This window comes from Nannospalax galili, unplaced genomic scaffold, assembly GCF_000622305.1.
Source record: "Nannospalax galili isolate Female #2095 unplaced genomic scaffold, S.galili_v1.0 scaffold716, whole genome shotgun sequence".
NCBI classification, from domain to species: domain Eukaryota; kingdom Metazoa; phylum Chordata; class Mammalia; order Rodentia; family Spalacidae; genus Nannospalax; species Nannospalax galili.
The window spans coordinates 224,945-246,468 of record NW_008339517.1 but is presented as its reverse complement, the minus strand read 5'-3'; the positions used below and the strand labels follow the sequence as shown (position 1 = coordinate 246,468).

At 39.0% G+C, this 21,524-nt stretch overlaps 1 protein-coding gene and 2 non-coding genes across 9 annotated transcripts in view; all 3 read left to right on the top strand.

Moving 5' to 3' along the window:
• Positions 1-21,524, top strand: part of Cnot1 (CCR4-NOT transcription complex subunit 1) — an 87,036-nt gene that overhangs the window by 44,949 nt on the left and 20,563 nt on the right. For 3 of the 7 annotated variants that reach the window (XM_008834236.3, XM_029564085.1, XM_008834239.3), the window contains exons 17-33: positions 64-214; positions 1,309-1,510; positions 3,167-3,313; positions 5,113-5,237; positions 5,849-6,135; positions 6,696-6,774; positions 10,359-10,589; positions 11,263-11,403; positions 12,257-12,436; positions 14,719-14,835; positions 15,109-15,219; positions 15,785-15,862; positions 16,089-16,266; positions 17,175-17,305; positions 19,737-20,033; positions 20,697-20,837; positions 20,932-21,036. In XM_008834236.3, the coding sequence (XP_008832458.1) occupies positions 64-214; positions 1,309-1,510; positions 3,167-3,313; positions 5,113-5,237; positions 5,849-6,135; positions 6,696-6,774; positions 10,359-10,589; positions 11,263-11,403; positions 12,257-12,436; positions 14,719-14,835; positions 15,109-15,219; positions 15,785-15,862; positions 16,089-16,266; positions 17,175-17,305; positions 19,737-20,033; positions 20,697-20,837; positions 20,932-21,036 (2,701 nt within the window). The remainder of the gene's footprint in view (positions 1-63; positions 215-1,308; positions 1,511-3,166; positions 3,314-5,112; positions 5,238-5,848; positions 6,136-6,695; positions 6,775-10,358; positions 10,590-11,262; positions 11,404-12,256; positions 12,437-14,718; positions 14,836-15,108; positions 15,220-15,784; positions 15,863-16,088; positions 16,267-17,174; positions 17,306-19,736; positions 20,034-20,696; positions 20,838-20,931; positions 21,037-21,524) is intronic. The other 4 variants (XM_008834241.3, XM_008834238.3, XM_029564086.1 and 1 more) reach the window with 2 other exon arrangements.
• On the top strand, positions 482-617 carry LOC115070584. The gene has a single exon (XR_003849739.1). It is a non-coding gene; the product is annotated as a small nucleolar RNA SNORA50 (small nucleolar RNA).
• On the top strand, positions 14,217-14,351 carry LOC115070581. Its single transcript, XR_003849736.1, has one exon. It is a non-coding gene; the product is annotated as a small nucleolar RNA SNORA46 (small nucleolar RNA).

Below are 21,524 nucleotides of genomic sequence, written 5' to 3'. Positions count from 1 at the left end.
TGGTGCCTTTAGGTGTTCTGGGAAATAGCAAGTATATACTTCACTTTTTTCTTCTTTTTTTAGGAGTGTTTCTCAAGAGTTATCAGAGACCATCCTCACTATGGTAGCCAATTGCAGTAATGTTATGAATAAGGCCAGACAGCCACCACCTGGAGTAATGCCAAAAGGTCGCCCTCCTAGTGCTAGCAGCTTAGATGCAATTTCTCCTGTTCAGGTAACTGAGTGCTAAAACACCTGCCTTCATTTGCTCATAAATTCAGAATAGACCACTCTTCTACATCATCATTAATAATTGTTTATTTTAATTTGATTATTTGCATGTGTAGCTTGTTTTAAAGGAGATCCATCCATAGGCATTATAATCAAGAATAGATTTTAATCATCAAATAGAGTATGACTCTAAGAGGAAAGATAAAAAACCACTTCTTTAGGTAAATGAAGAGAGTTTCTTTTTAAAATTAGAACTACACTCTTGAGAAATAAGCACTGCCTTTGAATCTGATGTGTCTTGTTTGTAGCTTCACGGGCCAAGCAACAGTTCTAGAGCATAACGACTTGTTATAACTGGGGCTCTTCAGCTCGCAACTGAACTGCTCTTTTAAAAACAAGGTACATTTAAGTTACTCCCTGACATCGACCACCCCATTCTTTTTGGGAGCAACATACTCCACTTCAGTTTCCAGTTGCACTGAATAACAGGTTGGGGTTTAAGGAAAGAAAGGGCACTTAGTGATTCTTCAGTGTCTACCTTACAAAAAAGACATTTGCTTGTCATTTCCCATACTTAGGAAGGTATGAAGTAGAGCTTTAAAGATATTTGGAAGTATAGTTACTAGATACTTTTTAAAATCTTTGCAAATAGCACATCTTGTTTTGTTAAGTTTCTTTTAAAATCAGAAGTAATCTTTTCCTACCCTAAAAATTCTAAAATTTGACAATGTTTGTTGACTGAAGGCTTAAGTTCTAATTTTTATTACTTTCACTGTTTTGGAAGTAAAACTACTGGCTGAGATTGTTTATATTTTGCTCTATGGCATTACTAAACATTTATTAATAGAAGAAAAGGCAATTTTGTGATTTTTTTTTTTTTTTTTTCTTGAAGTTTTGCACCCTTCCTCCATGGCTCTGGTACTTTATGGCAGGGCCTAACTCTTTAAACATATTCCTTAAATAGTATGAAAAATGACTAGCAGACTTGTTACTATTTATCATAATTGTGTGGGTGTTGGAGTTAAGAGTATAAAGAGGTATTGCCTATGATTACTTGACTTGTGTCAGATAATACATTTTTATAATGTTTTTCTTTAGATTGACCCTCTTGCTGGAATGGCATCTCTTAGTATAGGTGGTTCAGCTGCCCCTCACACCCAGAGTATGCAGGGTTTTCCTCCAAATTTGGGTTCTGCATTCAGTACCCCTCAGTCACCAGCAAAAGCATTTCCACCTCTTTCAACCCCAAATCAAACAACTGCATTCAGTGGTATTGGAGGACTGTCATCACAGCTTCCAGGTAAGGAGGGGAAGTTGAGTGAGGGCATGGATTATTTATAAATTTCACTGTACCCTAGTATGTGGTAAGGAGTTTGGAGTGATTGATAAAAGAAAGCTACTTCAATCTGGGCTTGGCGGTGCACACCTTTAATCCCAGCACTCTGGAGGCAGAGGCAGGTGGATCTCTGTGAGATCTTCAGCAAAATTGTGAAAGCTATGTTAATATTCCAAGTTGGGGAAAGAAAACATTTAGTTTGGTTTGGCTTAATAGAAATAAACCATTAAAATTTATGGTTGTAAAACTATTTCATTCAGTAAAGATTCTGTTTCACCAAGTGCTAATGTGTGTACCCTAGTATGGTCCTGGTCACATATTTTTTTATATTTTATGTTTTGTTTTTGTTTTGGTGCTGGGGATTTAATCCAGGGCTTCTCATACTACAACTGAAATACATATCTCTCACTCCATCTAATCACATTTTAAAGACCTTAGATCTAGAATTCAGGTTTATGGCTCACAAAGGCAGGAAATACTGTACACCTCAAATTCAAGTTTATATTCTGCCTGCCTTGTACTTAACCCACCTTGAAAATAGTGGTATATCTAAACTTTTTTAGTCACCCCCTTTCCTCCCAATATTCTTGACTTATACACACTTAATTTTCTGTAACCTTGTACAGGCTGCATGTTAGGGCACTAAAGCCTAAAGACTGCCATGTCATGAAGCAGTAACCTAGTTACTATTGCTGTATGGCTCTAATTTTATATTTTATGTGTATGAGTGTTTTAACTGAATGTAAGTGTACCGCATGCCTGTAGAAACTAGAAAAGGAGGTCAGAGCCACTGGAACTAAAGTTATGGATGGTTGTTAGCTACCATGTTGGTGCTAGGAACAGAATCTTAGAGTATCCAGTGCTCTTAACCATTGATCTATCTCTTCAACGCCTGCTATATGGTTCTAGACCTGATGATTTACTCACTTAAACCAAAAATACTGGACTTATTAAAGCCTTCCTAACACAAATTAAGAAGGTTTGGGGTTTTTGTTTTTATATTTTTCTAGAGATACTTAATAGAAATCCTGACTCAGGGTAGCTATACTATGGTAGCCTGAATTTCTCTAATTTTAATCATTGTAATCTTTAAAAATTTTTATTGCATTTTATTTTATGTATACAAGTGTTTTACTTGCATGTTTGTAAGTGCACCATGTCTGTGCACTGCCTGCAGAGGCCAGAAGAGGGCATCTGATCCCCTGGATCTGGAGTTACAGATGGTTAGCCTCAGTGTGAGTGCTGGAAACCGAACCTGGGTCCTCCGCAAGAACAGGAAGGCCTCTTAACTGCTGAACCATCACTCCAGTTCCTAATCACTGTGATCTTGAGCATGTTTGTCCTTTGAGAGTGTATACTTTGTATATTCAATAATATAAATAACGGGACCAGTGAGAGTTGGATCACTATAAGCATGGAGACCTGATTTCAATCCCTGGAGCCCACATAATGGTGGAAGGAGAAAAATGACTCCACAAGTTGTCCTCTGGCCTCCACACTTGTGATGTGACACACATACCCACACACATATATCATGCACACACATATAACACAATACATTTTTTTAAAGTGAAGAATATAAGTAATGATAGAACTTCTGGATGCTTTCGTTCTTTCTAGTAGGTGGTCTTGGCACAGGCAGCTTGACTGGTATAGGAACTGGGGCCCTTGGACTTCCTGCAGTGAATAATGACCCTTTTGTACAGAGGAAACTGGGCACCTCTGGACTCAACCAGCCTACATTCCAGCAGAGTAAGATGAAACCTTGTAAGTGGTAGTGTTGTCTGTGATTGTGAAGTGTGACTGACATACATAAAAAAAACCTTACTGTCAGTGTTGTCTTTAGAGTTATGTAGACAACACTGACTTGTCTCGATATATCGCTATAGAGCCATGTGTTACTGTGTGTCCTAGACCAATACACATAAATCCAAACATTTAATTAATAAAAGAAAAACTAGATTGCCAGAACAAAATGATAGGTTAATAAGAGGCTGCATCTTTAAGCTGTTATTATGAAAGTAAGGAGTAATAGGTATGGGAAAGAGAAAAGACCCACTGAGTTCTTAATTTTTTCATTTTAACACACAAATTTATTGGTGTCAGTTATTAAAAGTCAGGAGCACCAGGTGTGTAAGTGGGTGCCTTTATTTAGTCTCAGCACTTGGGAGGCGGATTGCTCTGAGTTCAAGGCCAGCCTGGTCTTTATAGCAAAACTGTGAGGAGGGTGACAATGATAAAAATGTATCACATGTATGAAAAATATGTCAGGCGCAGTCAAGGAAATTTCCAATTTGTTTCAGCTAGTCAAGGTTATAAAGTAAATACTAGCTTCCTAGTGAATGGCTCATAAATATTGCCATATAATACATAGGATACAAATTAAGATCAGTTTTTAAGGTTCACCTTAGCAATATTACCTAAAAGACAAATCATTTTTATGGATACGTAGGCATAATCAGTTGACTCATGTCTTTGTTATTACTGGACTAAATATTTAAGACACAAAGATTGAAAGAGCTAGACATTTTGGTACATACATGTAATTCTAGCACCTGAAAACAGAAGCAGGATGATTGCAAATTCTAGCTAGCCTTGGGCTACTTTTAGCAAGATCCTTTCTCAAAAAACAAAGCAAACAGAAAAGGATTAAAAGTATGCCAACCAGCTGGGTATGGCTCCAACCATGTCTGTTGATGAGGTGAGCATTGTTTATTATTTATATAAATCTGAAATGCCTTCTTGGAGTTTTTAGAACTTCAGCTTTTATAGCACTTAGGAGGCAGAGGTAGGCAGAGCTCTGAGTTTGAGGCTAGCCTGATCTACATAGCACGTTCCAGGCCAGCTGGGGCTACAGGGAGACTCTGTCTCAAAAAGACCCAAATGCCTTTAATCCTAGCACTTGGGTGGCAGAGGCAGGCAGATGTTTGTGAGTTCAAGGCCAGTGTGGTCTGCATAGTCAATTCCAGACCAGCTTGGGCTACAGGGAGACCCTGTCTCAAAAAGACCCAGATGCCTTTAATCCTAACACTTGGGTGGCAGAGGCAGGCAGATGTTTGTGAGTTCAAGGTCAATGTGGTCTACATAGTCAATTCCAGGCCAGCTGGGGCTACAGGGAGACCCTGTCTCAAAAAAAAAATAAACAAGCAAAAAGTATACCAACTGATTTGAAAATGCTAGTGTGAAAGGTTTGTCTGAATGTTACGTTTTGTAGCATGCTTTGTGTTTTTATCTGTGCCATGCAATATGTTAAGCCATATTTTTATTACAAAGCAGTAAGACTTGCTAACCTTGAGTGGATTATATTAATGGTAAATGTGTTAGGAATTTGGATTAAGTGATCGTTGTTACTGCAGTAAGATCCGAAAAAAATATAGTAGAGCTAAGTAACAAATTTATTAAAAATCTTTTTCATCTTCCTGGACAACTTTAGTATTAAAATTGATTATTTAATACTCTGATTCAGTTTCTTTTCTTTTCCCCATAAAGTTAGAACCATTAGTCTCTATCTCTCAGGGAGAAAGACTTAAGCATGTTGTATACCAATTGCCTTTTGTTTCCAACAGCGGACTTGTCTCAGGTATGGCCAGAGGCAAATCAGCACTTTAGTAAAGAGATAGATGATGAAGCAAACAGCTATTTCCAGCGAATATATAATCACCCACCACATCCAACCATGTCTGTTGATGAGGTGAGCGTTATTTATTTATTTATATAAATCTGAAATAAATGCCGCCTTAAAGTTTTTAGAACTTCAGCTTTTACAGCACTCAGGAGGCAGAGGCAGGCGGATCTCTTGAGTTTGAGGCTAGCCTGGTCTATATAGCAAGTTCCAGGCCAGCTGGGGCTATAGGGCGACTCTGTCTCAAAAAGACCAAAAAAATAAAGAACTTTAGCTCTTAGCATTTAGTATGTCTATCAATCTTTTGAAGTCTTTTTTAATTAATTTTTTTTTTTTTTGTTTGTGTGTATGAGTATATTGCCTGCATGTGTGTGAGTGCACCGGTGTCATGCAATGCCCACGGAGATCAGAAGAGGGCATTGAATTTCCCTAGAACTGGAGTTACAGGTGGTTTTTAGCTGCCATATGGGTGCTGGGAATCAAACCTTGGTTCTCTGCAAGAGCAGTTAGTACTCTTAACCTCTGAGCCATCTCTCCATCCCCAATCTTTTGAAATCTTAATATTTGTCTCAAGCTCTGCTTACTGGTAATATTATCCTTAGCAAGTATGCTAGTAAGGTATTTGAAGAAAACTCTTGCTAAAGTTTGTGTGTATGTGATGTTTTGTCTTGCTTTTCTAGGTATTAGAAATGCTACAGAGATTTAAAGATTCTTCTATAAAAAGGGAACGAGAAGTATTTAACTGTATGCTAAGGAACTTATTTGAAGAATATCGATTTTTCCCCCAGTACCCGGATAAAGAACTACATATAACAGCCTGCCTGTTTGGTGGCATAATTGAAAAAGGACTGGTCACTTACATGGCATTGGGTCTGGCCCTGCGATATGTTCTTGAAGCCTTACGCAAGCCTTTTGGATCCAAAATGTATTATTTTGGTATTGCTGCACTTGATAGATTTAAAAATAGGTGAGTAGATAAATTTCTTATGATGTAGCTCTCCTCTAAGCCACTTCTCAAAAAAGTGGCTTCTTTCTGCTTCAACCTCCCTAGTTCTGAGGGGAGTGCCTTTTACATTTTTATTTATATTTTGATTGGATCTCTCTGTAGCTCAGGCTGGCCTGGAATTCACAATTTTCCTGCCTCAGTGTATCAAGTGCTAAGATTACAGGCCATGTGTTAACATACCTGAGTAATGTTTTATTTTGTAATGTACAGTGAGGTTCATGAATATCTCTCATCTGCCCCTATTTTGGCATTCTTCTCTTTGATATTAGTGGATATTTAATTCTTTTTAGCTTTTTGAGACAAAGCCTGTGTTGCCCAGGCTGGTCTTGAACTTCTGACCCTGCTGTTTCTTCAGCGTTGGGATTACATGTATGCCCTACTGTGCGTGCCTAGCTATTGTTTTTTTCCCTTTGACAGTCACTTCAGAAAAATAGAGTATTAAAAACAATTGTGACATAGTTGTGTATGTACGTTTTTGTTCTTACATGAAGTCAATGGACAAATCAAATCTTTGTTGGCAGGTTGAAGGACTATCCCCAGTATTGTCAGCACCTGGCTTCTATTAGTCACTTTATGCAGTTTCCACATCATTTACAGGAGGTAAGTGCCCCCTAGCTGTAATACCTGTCTAGTAATCAGTAGGTTTATCACTCTTGATTTGCTGTAATATTAATGAGAAATGATACTAAGGATAAGATATTTTTTTAAATTTATTTTTGTATATGAGTATTTTGAGTACATGTTTGTAAATGTATCACATGCATGTAATGCCCACAGAAGCCATAAGGCCTGGGACTGGAGTGGCAGATGGTTGTTAGCTGTCATGTGGACACTGGGACCCAATTTGGGTCCTCTGAGAGAGCATCTAGTACTCTTAACACTGAGCCATCTCTTCAGCCCCTTAAGATTTTTGTTTTTAATTTTAATTTTTTTTATGAGTGTATTGCCTGTATGTGTGTAAGTACACCTGTGTTGTGCAGTGCCTGTGGAGGTCACAAGAGGGTGTTGGATCCCCGAGAACTGGAGTAACAGGCTGATGTTAGCCAATATGTAAGTGCTGGGCGTTGAACCTGGGTCCTCTGCAAGAGCAGCCAGTGCTCTTAACCACTGAGCCATCTCTCCAGCTCCAAGAGTCTTTAAAAATTTATTATTGCTGCTGTGATATGTGTGTGGAAGTCAGAAGACAATTTGTGGGGTCTGTTCTCTCCTACTTTTACATGGATTCTGAGACTTCAGCCTTGTTCATCAGGTTTTTGAGGCAGGTGCTTTTACACACTGAGCCGCTTGGCTGACCTCACAACTTGGTCTGTCTTTGTTTTTGGACACAGGGTCTCTCACTCTGTATCCCTGACTGGCATGGAAATTGGCTATGTAGACCAGAAAAGCCTGTAACTCATAGAGATCTGTCTGCCTCTGCCTTCCCCAGTGCTGGGACTAAAGGTGTGCACCACCATACCTAGATTAAGATTCTTTAATTATCTCAGTGTATATATTGCTTGTTGCTTATTTTGTAGCTTAGTAATAAACCACCTCAAAAAGTCATTCTTGGTTTATTTTAAGCACTGATTTTCCTCTTTTAGTCACAGTTGGTTTTTTCTTTGTTTTTGGGGTTTTTTTTTTTTTTTGTGGGATGGGGCAGGGAGAATTGAGAAAACCAGATCGGACTTGCTCTCACAGAGTTCTGCCTGCTTCTGCCTCCCAAGTGCTGAATGGCGTGTGCTGCCATGCTTGGCTGTTCAAAGGTTGTTTTTGTTTTTTGTTTAATATTTTTATTTTTATTTTATGTGTATGAGTGTATTGTCTGCATGTATGTGAGTGCACCCGTGTCATGCAGTGCTGTGGAGGTCAGCAGAGGGCTTCAGATTCCCCTGGAACTGGAGTTAAGGAGTGTTCATAGCCGCTATGTGGGTTCTGGGAATCAAACCTGGGCCCTCTGCAAGAGCAGTCAGTGCTCTTAACTGCTGAGCCATCATCTCTCCCAGCCCCTGTTCAGAGTGTTTTTTGTTTTGTTTTTTTTAAATAATCCTAGTCCTTATAGCCTTTTTTGAATATAAATCTTTCATTTAGTGAATCTTTGTGCTAATATATGTAGAAAACCTGCTTGATTCTAAAAAGGAACTGAGGTTTTGGGTATATATCTCCTTTAAGTGTTAATATGGTTCCAAGTTGCTTTATATTTCTAACTTGCTGTTTCTTAAAAATAGATCTTTTGAACCTACTGGCTTAGATTCTGTGGAGGGGCATGTTAGACAGGTTCAGTCTACAAAAATGGACCTAGTTAATAATTCATGTTAATCTTTTGTAGTCTTAAAACTTGACCATTTTTAGTGCTTTTGTGTTGATAAACATGTCTTTAGTTGCATTTGGTCAATCAGCTTGAAATGAAAGTTGATTTATTATAGTTCTGATTTTTAATTTTTACGTACACTAGGTAAATTATGTCTCATATTGTAAGGAATAAGAAAGATCAGATTTAAAATACTGCCTTCTTGTTGGTAATAGGGGACACACTAAGCCAGGCAAACACTAAGCGACACTCCCTATCCCATAATAATAAATGATTTTATTATGGGGCTAGAGTGATGGCTTAGCTGTTAAGAGAGCACTGGTTGCTCCTGCAGAGGACCTGGATTCAGTTTCCAGCACCCACATGGCAACTAACAACTACCTATAACTCCAGTTTCAAGGGACTGGACCCCCACCCCATTCTGGCCTCTGTGGGCAAGTACACATTGGTGTACTTAATACATGCAGGCAAAACACATTAAAATTTTTTTATAGTTTAAAAAATGATTTCATTAAACACTATAGTTGAACTACTTGATAACAGTTTCACACAGAAGAAAAGGGGGGGGGTTGGACTTTCAGGTTACAAAACCAATTTAACAACAAAATGATTTTTTTTGCAAGTGGGTCAATGCAATACATGCATCCAGTGTGTAGGTATGTCCAGTTCCCACTGCACTCATGGTCAGTGGACTCAAAGAAGCTCCACTCATAATTAATGCCCAAAAGGGACACAACATTTACTGGACTCTTAAACGCAGTGCAGAAATGGTTCCTGCCACCTCAGTAGGCAGAAAGTTGAATTGAACATTCACTATGAAAAAAACATAAAATGTATGTTTCTTTTCTTTTCAAATTACCCCCAGTTTTTAATGTGTAAGTTGTATTGTTGTGCAGAAAATACAAAATACAGTTGTAACATGAAAGAAAAATCTAGCAAAAAGTTTTAGCCAGACAGTGTGTGTCTCCTGCCGTTAATTTCAACACTTTAGAGACAGATAGGTGGATCTTGAGTCCAAGGCCAGGCAAGGCTACATAAGTGATACTGACTCAAAAAAATTGTTTTTATGTTATTAAAATTCTAAACAAAATAGCCCACGCACACTTATCATACCAGTTTTGCCAGCCAAGGACTATGGAAGCAGTGTTGGGAGAGCCCCACTCTTCATTTGTGATTGGGAGAGAGAGAATCTGAGCTTTGCAATAAGAAAAAATACCCATTATGGTGCTCGTTACCTTGGAGTTGGCTGTATAGTATGGTATTTTTCTGTGTTAAACTCATCAGGGTTCAATAAAAGTAGTCATTTGACATAAATTTTGAGGGTTTTGAAGTTTATTAGGGGCTTAAGGAATTTTGTTTGCAGATATTCGTTTTTTTGGTCTTTTTGAGACAGGGTCTCCCTGTAGCCCCAGCTGTCCTGGAACTCACTATGTAGACCAGGCTGGCCTTGAACTCACAGTTTTTTTGATCCCCCTGCCTCTGCCTCCTGAGTGCTGGGATTAAAGGCTTGTGCCACCATACCTGTCCCATATTTTTAACATTTTTTAAAAAAATATTTATTTTTATTTTATGTGTATGAGTATTATGCCTGCATGTAGGTAAGTGCACCTGTGTTGTGCAATGCCAGTAGAGGCCAGCAGAGGCTGTTGGATCCCCTGGAACTGGAGGTACGGACAGTTAGCTGCCATATGGGTGCTGGGATCTGAACCTGGGTCTTCTGCAAAAACAGTCAGTGTTCTTAACTGCTGAGGCATCTCTCCAGCCCCTATTTTTAACATTTTTAACGTAATATTTTGACATAATACTTTACAGGAGTTCATGGTACCCACTTAGTGCTAGATGAGACAAGGATTCATTTCTATTAATAACTCTACATTTTCTCTCCCTGTCGATATAGTACATAGAGTACGGACAGCAGTCTAGAGATCCTCCTGTGAAAATGCAGGGCTCTATCACAACTCCGGGGAGTATTGCATTGGCTCAGGCCCAGGCTCAGGCCCAGGTTCCAGCCAAAGCTCCTCTTGCTGGTCAGGTTAACACAATGGTAACCACCTCAACGACCACCACTGTTGCTAAAACAGTTACAGTCACCAGGCCAACGGGAGTCAGCTTTAAGAAAGATGTGCCAGTAAGTAGGTCTTTTCCCCAGGATTTGTTTTTAATGTTTTGTGTAGTAGTGAGCTTTTACTTTAATTTCATTATTGTAAGCATGAAGATCTATTTTTCTCCCTGTATATTCTCTCCCTGTATTTCCATGGATAGCTACTTTTTAATAGTTCATTGTGTTTGTCTATATTAGCAGTGCATAGTATTATGCATGTGTTTTCCATACTGATGGAATTCCTCTATAATCTTAAAATATTTTATTACCTTTATTTTACGTACATTAGTGTATTACATGCATATATGTAAGGGCACCCACGTTGTACATAGCCCTCGGAGACGAGAGGGCATCAGATCTCTGGAACTGGAGTTACAAAATGGTTGTTAGCTGCCATGTGGGTGTGGGTAATCAGACCCAGGTTCTGTGGAAGAACAGCAAGTGTTCTTAACCACTGAGCCACTCTCCAGCCCCTATTATTTTGTGTGTTTCTATATGGATGCACACATGCCATGGATTGTGTGTGGAGGTAAACAGACAACCTGTGAGAGTTGGTTCTCTCCTATCATGTAGGCCCTGGGGATTGAACTCCCTTTACCCACTGAATCATCTTGCCGACCCTATTATCTACAGTTTTTTTCTGGGATTTTTCAAGTAAGCTTCTCAACTTATTTAACCTAATGTACTTTGTTATTTTCAGCCTTCTATAAATACAACAAATATAGATACATTGCTTGTGGCCACAGATCAAACTGAGAGAATTGTGGAGCCCCCAGAAAATATCCAAGAGAAAATTGCTTTTATCTTTAACAATCTGTCACAGTCAAATATGACACAGAAGGTGAGCATGATATCATAGCTTATAAATGTCCTCTCTGATTCCCTGATGGGTGGAGGGATTTATTTTACCCTTTTTAATGTAATAAGCCAGATGACATGATGTGAAAATCTCTAATCAAAGCTACTGAAGAAGCTGAGGTGGGACAATCCCTTGATCACAGGAATTTATGAGGCTAGCCTGGTCTATCACGTAGTGATAGCCTATCTAAAAACAAAAGCAAACAAACTCATTTTTAAAAGGTATGATTTTTGTAAGTATTATATACAGCTTCAGATGTATTGTTTTGCAGTGAATGCCTCTTTGAAATGATGTGATGGTCTCATGATGGGTTATTTTCTCCTTTTTTTTCCCGATAGGTTTTTTTTTTTTTTTTTTGTATTTTAGTCATAACTCATTTCCTCTTAGGAAGTATTTAGAATATCTAAGTACTCAGGTAGAACTATGAAAAAGCATAAAGAATGATGCTTAAATAATAATGTTAGCCATTAAGGTTAACATAAGGAAACGGGTTTAATTTCTAAATACTAGCTGGGCATTGTGGTACAAGCTTGAAATCCATGTACTTTGGAGACTGGGACAGGAAGATCATGAGTTTGATGTTGGCCTGAGCTACATAGGGAAACACTGCCTAAAAGAAAAGAAAAAAAAGAGTTAAGTGCCATCTTTCCAAATATAAGATTATTTGTTGCTGAAAATTTGCTATAGGGAAAGACCAAGTTCTGTGTTTAGCATTGTGTTAATTTTGTAAGAAGCAACTTGCTGTGGCATGATTCATAGAAACCAAACTTTCTGATTTTTCTCTTTCACCTGCTTAAACTGATTCTCTGCTGCCTGTGTTATGTTGATTGACTAGGTTGAAGAACTGAAAGAAACTGTGAAGGAAGAATTTATGCCTTGGGTGTCACAGTATCTAGTTATGAAGAGAGTCAGTATTGAGCCAAACTTTCATAGCCTGTATTCAAACTTCCTTGACACGTTGAAGAATCCTGAGTTTAACAAGATGGTTCTGAACGAGACCTATAGAAACATTAAAGTAAGTGGTCTTGTGTTTCCTTTAATTATTGTTTTGAATTGGGGAATGCTTAACCCTAATTATGTAGAATTTGGGGTGGTTTGCTATTTTTTCTCTATTGTCTATATTAGGTATTCATGGAAGTTGCTCTGGGTTTTGTTTCAAATGTGTAACTACTGAGTTTTATGAATAATTTTTTTTTGGTCTTTTTGAGACAGGGCCTCCCTGTAGCCCGAGCTGTCCTGGAACTCACTCACGTAGACCATGTTGGCCTTGAACTCACAGAGATCTCTCTGCCTCTGCCTCCCAAGTGCTGGGACTACAGGCGTGCGCCACCACACCCAGCAAATAATTTATTTTTTAAAATATTTTATTATTTTTATTTTACCTGTATGAATGTATTGCCTGTGTGTAGGTGGGTACACCCATGTTGTACAGTGTCTGTGGAGGTCAGAAGAGGGCATCAGATTCCCTGGAACTGGAGTTACAGATGGTTGTTAGTCACCATGTAGGTACTGGGAATTGAACCTGCATCCTCTGCAAGAGCAGCCAGTTCTCTTAACTGCTGAGCTATCTCTCCAATCCCATGAATAATTGATTTTTTTAAAAAATTTGTGTTGAGTCTTTTTTGAAACAGGGTCTTCCTGTACCCCTGACTGGCCTGGAACTCACAGAGGTCTGCCTACTTCTGCCTCCCAAGTGCTGGAAGTAAAGGCATTTGCCACCATGCCTGGCTTTAGTTTAAAATTTTTTTTAATTGCTTTTGTGTGTGGATGTGTGCTGTTGTGCATGTGGTGGAGGTCAGAGGACAATTTGTGGGAGTCATTTCTCTCTCTCCATCATGTCGGTCCCAGGTATAAAACTTTAGGTCATTAGTCTTGGTGGCAGGTACCTTTACCAGCTGAGCCATCTCACTGGCCCAAGAACTTAAATCTTTTATATTGCCCTGTGTATAGTTAATTTTAAATGTAACCCCTGTTTTGAGTTTGTTTTCACCTTTCCATATATGATTTTAGATTTTTACTCTATGTTACGTATAGCAATATAGTATTATTGTATTTTCTGTGGCATCATGTCTTTTTAATTTGTTCCCTTCCTACCACTTCCTCTTTGTATTTTAGTTGCAGTATGCTTCAATTCTCTATCTTGGGTTGGTTTTTTTTGGTGTTTTTGAGACAGGGTCTCCCTGTAGCCCGAGCTGTCCTGGAACTCACTTTGTAGACCAGGTTGGCCTTGAACTCACAGAGATCTGCCTGCCTCTACCTCCCAAGTGCTGGGGCTATAGGCACGTGCCACCACACCCAGCAACTATCTTGTTTTTTAAGAAATAGTCTTGCAGAAAACCATTCTTTCTGACGGGATTAGAGAGATGTCTCAGCAGTTGAGCACACTTGGTGCTCTTGCATAGGACCCAGATTCGGTTTCCGGCACCCACATGGCGGCTCACAGCTACCTGTATTTCCAGTTCTAGTTCTTCTGGCCATCAAGGGCACCAGGCACACATGTGGTACACATACATACAGACAAAACATTCATAATATTTTAAAAAGAGAGAAACTCTTTCTGTTAGAAACATCAAGTGCCAAGTATCTCTTAAGATTCCAGGCCTCTTTGTAGAATAGCCTTTATCTGGGATTCTTTATGGCTTAAGGTCAAACACTTAATACTCGTTCTATAAAACTCAACTATTTTACTTTCTAAACCACTATTTGAGTAGGAAAATATTTTTTCAAGAAATATTATAAACCAAGTTACCCTTGTGATCGTTCATTGCTGAGTAATCGGTACTGGCTTAGAAACTAGCACTATTTTTAAACCTGTGGATGGGAATTTTCCCCATTCTTGGTTACGCTGTAGTGCAAAAGAATTCCTGGCTCTTTGTTGCACAGCGGACTTGTGCCATTTTGCTGTTGCTTTATGGAGTTAAGGAACATGGCTGTCTTCAGTTTTTATCATCTGATCAAGGATTGTTATCCTTGGAAGTCCCCACATACTCTGATAAAAATTTACTATCTATCCATTTGTCGATCCATTTGTTCATTCTGTTGTGCTGGGGAAACTACCCAGGGTTTTGCACATGCTGGGTGAGTACTCTGCCTATTGAGCCCCCCTTAAAAGACTTTTTAAAGGTAATGTCACTGATAATGAACAGAGTAAAATAGTATCAGTGATGTATAGAATAGGTCTGTTTGGGGCCTATTCTCAGCATTAATGGCTTATTTTTAGGAAGTGTAATGCAATTCTCAAACATTGGGCATTTTCTTTCATAAGCTTATTCTCATTTCTTTCTAACACTGTTGCAGGTGTTGCTGACCTCTGATAAAGCTGCAGCCAATTTCTCAGATCGTTCTTTGCTGAAGAACTTGGGACATTGGCTAGGAATGATCACATTAGCTAAAAATAAACCCATCTTACACACTGTGAGTTTAAGATTAATATTCATGTCTAAAAGTTCATTGGGTGGGATGTTTTCTTACTTAGTTTTTGAAAGATTTTGGCCTGTGTTTGAATTCTTAATTCTGTGCCCATGGTCACTCGAGGATATCTTGTACGATAACAAAACCAGCAAGGTGTGAGCCTCTTCCTTTTACTATAACAAGGGCAAGATAATGAATGTATTAATTGTATTTGGGGGGTGAACTTAGAGAAGACCTTTCTTAATTTTTGAGACTTTACGAAAATTTGTTTTTTAGGACTTGGATGTGAAATCTTTGCTGCTAGAGGCTTATGTTAAAGGACAACAAGAGTTGCTTTATGTAGTACCCTTTGTTGCCAAAGTTCTAGAGTCTAGTATTCGTAGTGTGGTAAGTAAATTTTATTCATGGCTTATTTGATTTTTTTGTTTCTTTGTTTTTAATTTCATGTGTTTTTATTTTATGTGTATATGTATATTGCCTCCATGTGTAGGTAAGTGCACCTGTGTCATGCGGTGCCTGCGGAGGACAGCAGAGGCTGTTGGATCCCCTGGAACTGGAGTTCTGGACAGTTGTTAGCTGCCATGTGGGTGCTGGGATTCGAACCTGAGTCTCCTGCAAGAACAACCAGTGTTCTTAACCACTGGGCCATCTCTCCAGCCCCTCATGGCTTATTTGTAAGAGGTTGTTTTATTTTAGCACAAAGTCCAAGAGATTATAACCTTTGTTTTTATGAACATTAAAAAGCTAGTTCAGTCAGTTCTTCATGGATCTTAGATACCCAATTTGTAAAATCAGGTGAAATTATAAAACTGAATCTATCAGTGTTTATCTGGCATGTGTTGTATGTGGGAAAGCTCTGTGTTTTGTCTTGGTCATGTAGGTTTAAGTTTAAATGTCAGAAATAATATAAAGGTTGAATTTGGAGCTAGCTTAATGCATAAGTCTTCTTTAGGTTTTTAGGCCACCAAACCCCTGGACAATGGCAATTATGAATGTATTGGCTGAGCTGCACCAGGAACATGACTTGAAGGTAAATTTATTCCTTCTTTATCCTTTGGAGCATTCTCTCCCCTCACATAATTGAACTTTATAATAAAGACAAGATTATGGGGAGGGGGTACCATAATCATTGGATTGAAGTTTATATATATATATGAAGATATATATTTATATGGAGATATATATTATATGGAGAGATATATATTATGAATAAGGCTAAATTCTCTTAAAATTCTAACCAAATCATGATTGTGCAGTTAAACTTGAAGTTTGAGATTGAGGTGCTCTGTAAGAACCTTGCACTAGACATCAATGAGCTAAAACCTGGAAACCTACTAAAGGATAAAGATCGCCTAAAGAACTTAGATGAACAACTCTCTGCTCCAAAGAAAGATGTTAAGCAGCCAGAAGAACTTCCTCCCATCACAACAACAAGTGAGTGTAACTGAATGTTCTCATGGTACATCTCCACATAGAGAAACAAACTATGGACTAATCTATACTGTGGAAATTTTTGTTTACTTTTTGGTGAGCCTTCTAAATTATCAGGTAAAAGTAATGTCAGGCATTACCATTTTATAAGATAATCTTAACCAAATGTGATTTAATCAGTTGTCTTTGTATCCTAACCAAGCTAGTTTATCTCTCTGCATGGAATCTGAGAAATACTTGAAAGGCTTAATAGTCTGTTAGTTTGTAAATCCAGGGATTCCCAGACCAGGCATACCTGCCAGGAGAACATTATTTTATCTACATCAGGAAGATTGTGACAGACATAGTGCTGCTGGCATATAATCTAGCACTTGAGAGACTAAATTAAGATTGTGAGTTTGAGGCCAACTGCATAGAGAGTTCTAGGTCAGCCTGACCTGTATAGTAAGATCTTGTCCAGAAAAAAGCAGGCAAGCAAATATGGGTGTGAGTGGGTGTGGTGTGGGTGTTGACTTGGAGCCAGGGTGTAGGGATATTAAACAGTGGGGTATTGGTAGAATATGCTATATGCCAACCAGCACTCCTCTTCCTTTCAAATGAGCTCAGGGAAGGCTAGGTTGAAAATTGGTACCTGTAATATAGACCAAACATTCAAAGGTTAGACTGGCTGATATAGATTGACCCTTAAATTGGTTTCCGTGCTGTGGGATACTACTGGCAGATGTTTGTATATCTTGCTCACATTTCATATAATAACAGAACTTCTTTTTCAGAATGGGAAAGATGTGACCTAAGATGCCCCCTTTTCCTTAGAGTCTAATGTAGTTTATGTAGATAAGGGCACTTGCTCTCCAGGTGATTTTAGTGTACAGTCAACAAATGTGCTGCTTTATCTCTTACTTTACATTTAGCAACTTCTACAACACCAGCTACCAGTACTACGTGTACAGCCACGGTTCCACCACAGCCACAGTACAGCTACCACGATATCAATGTGTATTCTCTTGCAGGCCTGGCACCACATATCACTCTAAATCCTACAGTAAGTAAATACTGTTCCATTCTTTCAGCTCTGGTTTTTTGTAAAATGAGCTCCTAAGGTCATCTTTTTCCTGACTTCTTTCTTTCTTAGAAAGTTAGGGATCTATAACTACATATAGTACAAGTAGAACTCCTCTCCCCCTTTCTTTTAAAAATATTCTTTAGTGGCTAGGATTCTTATTGGGTCTTCTTATCCCAACCCTTGATGATTAAATTACATCAGCAGTAAAATCAGTTTTTCCATAGACCAAAAGACATTTAATGTATACCAGTGTATTTTGCTTTTACTTTCATTCTCATGCTTTATGTTAAACCATTTTGGCAGAGAGGTAAAACTGTTGGCTGATCTTTATATACAAAATTTCCAGGCAAGTTTTGACGTAGGAGTCATGACTTTCCAGTTATATTGTGGCTTGGTTCCAGGATGCTCTCTGTTATACAGTCATTTAAGATCTCTTTCCTGTTCATAAAGGTGGTATTTATTTACTCTGTGTATCTGTAGTAACTTAAAATTTATTAACCTTAATCTGTTGTGTGTGGTGTGCATGTGTGCAGGTTTGAACGTGTGTCCATCCTACAGTGCATGTGGAAGCCCATGGTTGATATGGGTTGCTTCCACAGTTGCTCTTCACCTTATACCATGAGGTAGTCTCTCTCTGAACCCGGAGCTCGCTGTTTGAGCTAGTTCTGTCTGGCCAGCTTGCTCTGGAGATTTTCTGTGCCTCCTGTATACTGGGATTACAGGTAGGCCACCACCCCCACCTAGTTTTTAAGTGGGTGCTAAAGATTCAACTCTGGTCCACTGAGTCATCTCCTCAGCACCCTATTCTTTTAAAAAAATACTTTATTATTTTTATATATTGTGTGTGTATTGCCTGCATGTGTGTAAAGGCACCTGTGTTGTGAAATGCCCATGGAGGAAGAGGGCGTCAGGTCCCCTGGAACTGGCAGTACAGATGGTCATTAGCTGCCATGTGGGTGCTGGGAATTGAACAGGTCCTCTGCAAAAGCAGCCAGTGTTCTTTACCACTGAGCCATCTCTCCAGTCCCCAGTAGCACCCTATTAATAGACTTACTTGGCTTAATATTCTTTTTTGGTTTGTTTTTTGAGTTCTAGTCTTCCTATATAGCCTTGAGCTTTCTATCCTTTTACCTCAGTTTACTGGGTATTAGGATTACATGTATGCTTATGCCATTACGCTCTGCCTGGCACTTTAAAATTCAGAAGCAGTGCTGTCCTTGACTTTGCAGAAATCCAAAATGTTCACAGATACAGGGTTACTGTTAATGCAGTGAACCTTATCAGCGTGTAGTTCACAGAAAAGACCAGAAACATCTGTCTTTCAGTGAAGCAAGAGACCTCCTTTGGGCACTGTAAAATCTTAGATATTCTGAACAATTATTTTTTGACCAAAATTTTTGTGTTAGCTGGGCATGGTGGTGCTTGTCTTTAATCCCAGTATTTTAGAGGCAGGCAGAGGTCTGTGAGATCCAAATCAATCTGGTTTACTTAGTGAGTTCCATACCAAACAGGGCTACATAGTAAGGCCCTATATCTCAAAACAAAATTTTCTTTTTCAGCCTCAGACCTTCTGGCTCCCAAGTGCTGGGATTAAAGACATGTGCCACTGTGCTGAGCAGAAATAAATTTTTGTAGGAAGCCTTTTCTCTGTAAACTTAATTTTCCAAGCTTGTAGAGAAATTGCATTTTCTTAAGAGTTTTATTTTATGTATATGAGTGTTTGCCTGCATACATGTATGTTTATCACATGTATGCCTGGTGCCTGTGGAGGCCTGAAGAGGTTGTTGGAGCTCCTGGAACTGGAGTTAAAGACAAATTGTGAACTGTCATGTGGGTGCAGGGAACTGAATCCTGGTCTATTTGCAAGAGTAGCAATTACTCTTCACTGCTGAGCTCTTTGTCTAGCCCCTGAGAAATTGTCTTTTTTTTTGTTTGTTTTTTAGTTCTTTTTGAGACAGGGTCTCCCTGTAGCCCCAGATGTCCTGGAACTTGCTATGTAGACCAGGCTGGCCTTGAACTCACAGAGATCCGTCTGCCTCCCAAGTGCTAGGATTAAAGGCGTGTACCACCACGCCCGGCGAAATTGTCTTTTTAACAAGTATTAGCCTAGCCATAATTTTAACCTAGAAAGTCAAATGTTTATGTTCAAGTAAACACATCTTTGGTTTGCCTATGAAACTTGAATTGACCCAGGGGGGCAGGGGTTACGGGAGGCAGAGACCAACCTATGAGGTTACGCTGATTACTTTCCCCACTCTGTAGTCAAGCTTCTGTTTCCCAAGGTTTTATTGATTAATACTAAGTGGAAGACCATAGTTTCTGTAACCAGAATCACTGATGGAAGTTGGATTGCAGATTGTCCATTAAACAAAAGCAGATGACTTCATTTGTGCCTCCCCTTTCCCTCCAGATACCTTTGTTTCAGGCTCATCCACAGTTGAAGCAGTGTGTGCGTCAAGCAATTGAACGGGCTGTTCAGGAACTAGTCCATCCTGTAGTGGATCGGTCAATAAAGATTGCCATGACTACATGTGAGCAAATAGTCAGGAAGGATTTTGCCCTGGATTCTGAGGAATCTAGAATGCGAATAGCAGCTCATCATATGATGCGGAACTTGACAGCTGGAATGGCCATGATTACTTGCAGGGAGCCTTTATTGATGAGCATATCTACCAACCTCAAAAACAGTTTTGCCTCAGCCCTTCGTGTAAGTTGGTTATTTTATGTACAGTAAAACTCATTGTCTGCCAGGGTCTTTCTTTGCCTGTGGCAGTGGACATTACTACTTTATAACCTTCTTTTTTTTTTTTTTTAAATATCTTTTCTCCCTCTTGATCAAATCCAGGGCCTCTAACCTGTGAGGGCAAGCTCTCTCCCACTGAACTACACCTTCAGTTCTTGATATCACCTTATTAGTTCTACAAGGCAAAATGTCATATTGACTTCTTAAGCTCATTGTTATATCCTCAACAGTGTTTAGCAGATACCAAGTACCCATATATTTGCTTAAAGAAGTGAAGGATTTAGAAAAAAAGCAACAAACTAATAATGTAAACTTGGTTATGGTGAGTTTAGATTAAAGCAGTTGGAATAGAGCACTATGAATAATTTAAAGTTATTTTCTATATACAGTCAGAGCACATTCTCGCTTCAACTTATTTTTAAGTCTCAGATATCAGTTACAGATTTTTATTTAGTACTTTACTGCTCTCATAGTGTTCATCACATTTCAAACAAACTGATAAAATATTTAGGATGCTTTCATCTTACGGGCAAGGATGCTGATCATTTCCAGGTCATGGCCAATTCATAACTACCATCAGAACTTAAAATGACCTTGTTTTCTTTTGTCTTTTTGTGTTCTCAATAGACTGCATCCCCACAACAAAGGGAAATGATGGACCAAGCAGCTGCTCAGTTAGCTCAGGACAATTGTGAGTTAGCTTGTTGCTTTATTCAGAAAACTGCAGTAGAAAAAGCAGGCCCTGAGATGGACAAGAGATTAGCAACTGTAAGTGTTTAGCATTTATCTTTGAAGTTGTGGCTTTACTTAATTTGAGGAAATGTTGCATAACAAGAACCTCAGTGACTTTTCTTATTTGCAGGAATTTGAGCTGAGAAAACATGCTAGGCAAGAAGGGCGCAGATACTGTGATCCTGTTGTGTTAACATACCAAGCGGAGCGGATGCCAGAGCAAATCAGGCTGAAAGTGAGAATGAAGGCTCCCTGTCTCACCTTTGTGTCTTTGTGTTATTGTTGTGTGAATGCCTCTTTGAAACTAGAGGAATGTGTCTGTGTGTTGCTTCTGAAGAAAACATCCCTGATAGCATTTCGCTTTAAAATATTTTATTTCTTATTTTTATATGCGTGTATATTTGTATATGCGTGTATTGCCTGCATGTAGGTAAGTCCACACGTGTCGTGCAATGCCCGCGAAGGACAGAAGAGGCTGTCGAATCCCCTGGAACTGGAGTTAACGGACAGTTGTTAGCTGCCATGTGGGTGCTGGGATTTGAACCTGGGTCTTCTGCAAGAACAGTGTTCTTAACTGCTGAGCCATCATTCCAGCCCCCCCCCCCCCACTTTAAAACTGCCTTGTAGCAGCTATGGGAATTGATTCCTCCACACCCCTAAGTTGTTAAAGTTTTGGTGTGAAAAAGAGCTCATATACTCATTAGCTTTTGTTTTCCACTAAGC